Genomic DNA, 6,495 nt, shown 5'->3' on the forward strand with positions numbered 1-6,495 from the left:
AGACTGATAATTTTTGTATTTCTATATATATATCTTTAATATAAAATTTCTGACCTTGGCCTTTTGCTGATCAAAAAAAGAAGTATATGCCTTGTACAATTAAGCCTCCATTGCCTAAAACATTTAGAGACTCTCATCAATCTGTAAAACAGTATAACGAGGACAGTTTGTAAAAGACCAGTCCTAAGTATACTAATCTATAGCTTATCGTTTACGATGGATGCAGTCAACCAATGAAAAACAAGTTTGTTTCTATTGCACTATGTGAAATTTCCTTACGATTGAAGATAAACAATTTTTTTAACTCTTGAAATAGGAAATGAAATGGCTGCAAAGAAAACTGGACCCAACATAGTAATGCCCCCCATCCTTGCAGATGTCATTCTTGCTGCGAGACTTGGTTGTTTTAACCTGATTCGTAATTATTTTTTATATGCTTCTCCCATTGAAGATCTTTGGCACCTCATGCAAACATACTTCAACTTGAGGAAGTATTTTTCAGCTTTTGTTGGATGTCGTTTCAATTAAATGTTTAATTTGCCTCCATGAAAAATTTGGGGAACAAGCTTGTTAGTTTATGGTTGTTTGATGTATTTCCTAATTAAATAAGAAGTACCTCTCTTTGAAGAACATCTGACAAACAAAGATATACAGGGAACTTTTCCAAGTTTCATAGGTCAAAAAGGAGTTCTGTTCGAGGCACAGCCAATAAGTTTTAAAAAGAAATTTCATTTATACAAAAAGTGCTAAAGTTGTTTTAAGTAACAACATTGTATGGGTGCTAAAAAAGATCAAAAGGATACTTGAATCAATCATCTCTCATTCTATACCATAATTCATGTTCTACAATTAATCCTTTGATATACTGATATGTAATAATATGTATGTTATAATGAATTAGTACTCCTTCTCAATTAAATATTTCATTTTTTACTTCATACAATGATTTATTAATAATAAAGGATGAATTGTGAAATATACATCATTTTACATTGAATCAACTTTTCTTTTTCGAAATTAAAAGATAGAAAATTTGCAGCAGGAGATGCAACAATCACCAACATTGTAGCAATCAGATAAGAAATCTAGAAAAGAGTTCTATATTCTTGAGGAATAAATTCCCATTACTTTGACTACATATGACTACCATTATTGCTGACCTCGATAAAATTAAGAGATTCAGAAAAAAAAAATTATTGAAAACTTGAGTTTGTAACTGATCTGATGATCACACTTGACATGTTATCACCAGTCAATGAGAATCAAAATTATGAACAATTTTGATTCATAGATTGCCTCACAATGTCATACTTCAAATTAAGTTCACAAGCCAGAAATTCCATACTTCCATTGCCTCATAATGAAAATTGCATGAGTATTGAATTGTATGCTCTACTGTAACAGTTAAACCAGCCATAAATGAAAGCTTAAAGAACATTGAAGCATGCAAAATTTCATGACGTCTTAATCTATAAAACTTAAAATTGGAACTGCATTTCCTTAGTGTACCCAAGCGCATCCAGATGACTTGCCATTGCTTTATTCATTGGTGGTGGACCACATCTCAAAATCTGCAGCAGAAAAGTATTTTCAAACCCTTTCTATACACTACCTATAACATAAATGCACACAGTTGAAATAATGAGCATATCATTGCAATATTAAATTACCTGGATGTCAGAGGCAGGTGCAGGACAATGAGCTTGGATCATCTCCTTGGATACAAAGCCAACTCCACCTGTCCATCCTTCAGGTGGCTGCAATAATTTACGTACAACAGCCAAGATATACAAAATAATTGTTAGCTGAAAAACACATACAACTGATTAATAAGCGTATGAAACTAGTTTATTACCTGGTTAAGAACATGATAAACTTTGAATCGGTCAGGGTAATTCTTCTCAAGGCTATCAAGCTCATCCTGCAATGGTAAAACCCATAATTCTAAGGAGCTCTTCATTTTAGGACTAAACAAAAAAGCCTATGTGCTTCTATCATATTGAATAGAAACCAGAGATATGCATCAATCAGGTTCAACTAACCCATTAAACAAATTGGACAACAATCATATTGATGATCTTTTTTAAATCACATTCTGTGAAGGACCAAGAATAGAACAAGAAAGTTTGGTTTGCTTCTACAACAGCACTAATAAATGAAAAGGCAGGAAGAACAATGAGGCATATCTTACCTTAAGAAGAATGTCCTCATAAGTAACATTCCCATAAATGAGGTATATTTTGGTATGGTCATTTGTGTTTTCCAGTATGGCTCTCGTTACCTATAATTGCATGACTCTGTTAGTAGTAATACAAAAAGTTTATAACTGATTATTGAAAAGATCAACGAAACAGAATATGTTATCTATAAATATCCTTTTAATCTTCATAAGCAACTGTTTTACAGTGATCAAGGTACATTATTTACTATTACCATCATTCAATTAAGGTTCTAGTTTTATTGATGGCCAGTTCTAGATTCTGAATTTAGTTTCCTCGAAAATGAAGTTGACGCATTTTTTTGCTTTGGAGCAATCAAATTATAAATACCTGAAACATTGGAGTAATACCAGAGCCTCCTGCAAGCATTCCAAATGCCCTTACTTGATTTGGCTGGTACTTGAAGCGTCCCTGAAAAAACACATAAATGATTTAGGAGATGTAATTTAGAATACATATTTTCAAATAGAACAAAAAAATTACTTCAGAATATTTTTGGAAATGCTTACTGCAAGGTTGACTTCCTCTCGTCAAAAAGGGTTAATATTTCTTGTCAAAGCAACAAAAAGATCTAAAAAGGAAAGATGAACATAAAATTGCAGAAGTATCAAAACCATATTGGTATTGAAGAATTCACCAAGCACAGAGAGCACGGTTAAAATGGGAGAATTACAGGGACAAATGTGCACCTTAGGGCCTTTTACAGCCATGTATTCACCCTCCTGTAACTCACGGAAATGATGAGACATTCTCCCCACTGGATACATCTACATTGTCATTACTCTGCATTAATATAAGCATTCTTCCAGAACATGCTTTCCTCGTGCAAAACCCTATTTCATCATGTAATCCCTCACCTTAATCACCAGCTCGAAGTAGCCAACATCAGAGTCCAGGGTAGTAGGAGTATAGGGTTTGATAACTTCCTGACCTTCGGCATCCTTTCCTCTGATACCCATATGGTGGATAATAAAAAAAATGTAGTAGTCAGCAATGATAATTGCATAATTTCAAAGTAACATCATGTTGCCAACAAAACAAGAATAAGGGGACGCAAAACAAGGTATATTACTGGCAGCTGATGTGCTGTCCGATTGGAAGTCCCAACACAGATGTTGGAGTTGGAAGTGCAAATCGAAAACTGGCAACATTGTGGCTCAATTGTGTGCGCTTGACCAATTTAAATGACTTCCAATTCTCTGGATCCAAGCATGCTGTTCAAAATATATATATATGATAAATAACAGTTCTAACTTCTCACATAAAAAATCCCAGTTTGCTAGTGATTGATACAAGTAAAGGGAAAATTCATAGAATGGTCGAACTCATAAATAATCAATGACAAATAATTTCACAAAGAATGTATATGAAAAAGTAAAACAGGGGCATACTTCTGGACTCATTTTAACTTCTGAGGGCCTGGATTTTGGTGGAACCAAAAGGTGAACAAAATATGGTTATAGAGAAATTCAAAGCATTAACCAAGCTGCAAATCACTAAGTTTGTACTCAGCAAGTCCTTAAAGGGTCCAATTTGACTAATACGGGTTTATTCAAATATTAGTGCATAAGTCCTTAATACCTATCTGTTGCAGATAATAAAGAGATTCACCAACCTGTAAAATAGCATTCATGATTGTGAGCCAGTGAGATTAAGGACTCAAATCCTCGCCCATACTTATTAGAAATCCTGAGTCTAAAGCTTACTGCAGAGAAATTTTCCCATCAGGTGATATCCACAAGTTGATGGTGGCAGACAGACTTGATGACCCATGGATTGTATCTAAGCCTAAGGAATCAACCCAACCCTGTGAATGATAAAATCCTAGAGGTCTTAATTCTGTGCACCCAAAGAGGTTTTACTGTCCTATTATATATCTTTTGTGGTTTTGAAACAGTAAGGATTAGGACTCAAATGGTAACCCACAATAATGAGGAGTCCTGAGTCCAAAGCTTGGCTATGGACAAATTCTCCATTTGAACCAGTAAAACTCACGGCTCAAATGCTAACCGGACTTACTCATTGAGAAATTCTTGATTAGGTGGTATGCACCAGCGATTGGAGGCAAATGGACTTGATGACCCACGGATTAAATATAGGCAAATGATTTAAGCCCAATACTATTGTGCACTCAGCAAGAGGGAAATGGATAACCCAGAACCTTTTGATTTAAGCTAATTCAGAAAAAAGATATTTTTATTATAAACGCTGATCATCAAGTAATTATAAAAGAATGGACTCGGACAACATGAGCTCAACTAATCAGGTTGGTCACACACACAGATAATTCCCAGTATTTACAGAGCCAAAAAACGTGCAGGTAAACAACCCTTCAGTCCTCTGAGCCTCTCTGAAACTATATTTTATTCATTACAATGTCGTTATAGGCAGGGTACAAACAATCCTTCAGTCCTCTCTGAAAATAGATTTCTTCATGGACAATGTGAGAGAACTAACAATATTATAATCTTCAATAATAAAAAAATGAGACGCACAAAACTATATTAGATTTCATCAATGGTAGGTCACTTTTCAATTACTTGAACCTTGCCTTCAACCAAAGTCACTCAAACTGAAAGCATCTCCCATGAACAACCATGACTTACTGATCATCTCAGTGACTGACAAGTTAACAAATAACGACATAATTGACAAAATCTAGGACCTAAATTACTGAAACAAAATTGGGTACGAAAAAAATTTATATGGCATCACCCTGAAATGTATATAAAGTGAAAGTAAGGATCTCAAACACTTTATAGTTTAAAACAGACCTAGAAGAATTTTGAGGTTACAAAGATCCTGAACTTATCATAGCAAGATGCATTTTCCATCCTTATGTATACCATGAACTATTTAAATGTTAATTACAATGAAGGTAGTTTTTAAGGGCACAATCAAGCCTTAAACCAAATATGAAAACTTTGTACAAATTCTACAGAGCGATATCTATATCATTTAACTTATATAATGTTAACTACACAACCTAATGGGCATAACACGAATCCACATAAACCATGCAATGAATTGGCAAGTACCAACCCCTAAAAGGGAACCTGGAAACAGAGACTCTGTAAGGAGTACATACCATTTCTTTTTAAACTATGCCAGGAGACACAGTTAAACATGTATGATGTTTAACACCTTGAAATATTATGAGAATCAAATGAAAAATGGAGTTGTTTTAATACTAGAAACCCTTTCTAACAATTTTCCGAACAAACAAATAATCTTTGATAGCTCTGGCACGCCCATTTAACCAGTAGATAGATTCTTCTCATGACATCTTTTATCTCATCATATATTATAGGAACCCAATGGTGAATAAATGCGTTGAAATAGCCCCAGTCTTCTGTTATGCTAACAATGGGTGACAGCCGAGTATTTGATATCTACTGCAAATGGGTGATGCCCAGTGACTGTTCATATGGTGGGTGTGGACAGAAAACTAAGATGATTGCAATTTCAATGAGAATCTACAGATACTGCAAACAGTTAGATCGGAAAACACGGAAACCATAACAACGGGATAGAAGACACATACCCTTAGGCTTTTTGGTAGAAAGGAAATAAACAGTGGCCACAGCAACAGCCACAACAGCCAATACAACACCCACTAAGGGAGCCTTGCCCAAATGCAGCATTTCTTCCATGGCCACCATCTGCTCTGCAACTATACTCCTGCCTCTGGTTAATTAGTCATCCAATTGTAACTTATAACCTTTGCTGACCGTGCGATTTTAATATTATTAGTTGCAAATGTATAGTTTCAAGGGAATCGATTAGTTTGACCTTATTGCGAGAGGAAGGTGAGCGTGTTAGAAAGGCTCTCCAAACCTTGGTGGTGGGATCTCTCCATCCGATTGTCTTTACCCTCCCTTCTATTATATTCTACCTACCCACCCAACTAACCCATTTGGGGAGAATGACATATTCCTTATGTTGTTAATTATGAAACTAAGACTTGTATTAAAATTAGGTGTGTAGATTTAAACTTATTATTTTTTAGTTAGATGTATGCTTTTTATCTTGTAATTCTATATTTCATGGTGTTGGAAAATAAAATGTGATATAAATTGTTTTTTCTTTTTGATGTTAAATATGAAATAATTGAAATTGCTAAGAAAATTTATGTTTCTATAGGTTAATTAAATAAATATGTCTAATAAAACATAAATCGATTTAGATTAGTTAACTTTCAATTGTGAGAGTGATAATTAAATATTGCATTAAAAAATTATAGAGAAGGGATTGAGGTATTGAGCTCTAGAACAAT

General features: G+C 34.3%; 1 protein-coding gene across 1 annotated transcript; it reads right to left on the minus strand.

The window, feature by feature from the left end:
- Nucleotides 1-1,165: 1,165 nt before the first annotated feature.
- LOC131029969 (NADH--cytochrome b5 reductase 1) lies at nt 1,166-6,058 on the minus strand. Its single transcript, XM_057960653.2, has 9 exons — nt 5,764-6,058; nt 3,292-3,433; nt 3,077-3,167; nt 2,909-2,986; nt 2,550-2,630; nt 2,192-2,281; nt 1,856-1,921; nt 1,671-1,757; nt 1,166-1,571 (listed from the first exon to the last, which is right to left on the minus strand). The coding sequence occupies exons 1-9, from the start codon at nt 5,879-5,881 to the stop codon at nt 1,479-1,481; spliced, it is 846 nt and encodes a 281-aa protein (XP_057816636.1). The 5' UTR covers nt 5,882-6,058; the 3' UTR covers nt 1,166-1,478.
- Between the last annotated feature and the right edge of the window lie 437 nt (nt 6,059-6,495).

This window comes from Cryptomeria japonica, chromosome 10 (genome assembly GCF_030272615.1).
Source record: "Cryptomeria japonica chromosome 10, Sugi_1.0, whole genome shotgun sequence".
NCBI classification, from domain to species: domain Eukaryota; kingdom Viridiplantae; phylum Streptophyta; class Pinopsida; order Cupressales; family Cupressaceae; genus Cryptomeria; species Cryptomeria japonica.

Bases quoted from the DNA above. Each gene is read 5' to 3' on its own strand.
- LOC131029969 (XM_057960653.2), bottom strand. From the start codon at position 5,881: ATGGTGGCCATGGAAGAAATGCTGCATTTGGGCAAGGCTCCCTTAGTG. The intron at 3,434-5,763 runs GTATGTGTCTTC...TATTTTGAACAG, and splicing joins TTCTACCAAAAAGCCTAAGG to CATGCTTGGATCCAGAGAAT. The intron at 1,922-2,191 runs GTAAGATATGCC...TTACCATTGCAG, and splicing joins ATGAGGACATTCTTCTTAAG to GATGAGCTTGATAGCCTTGA.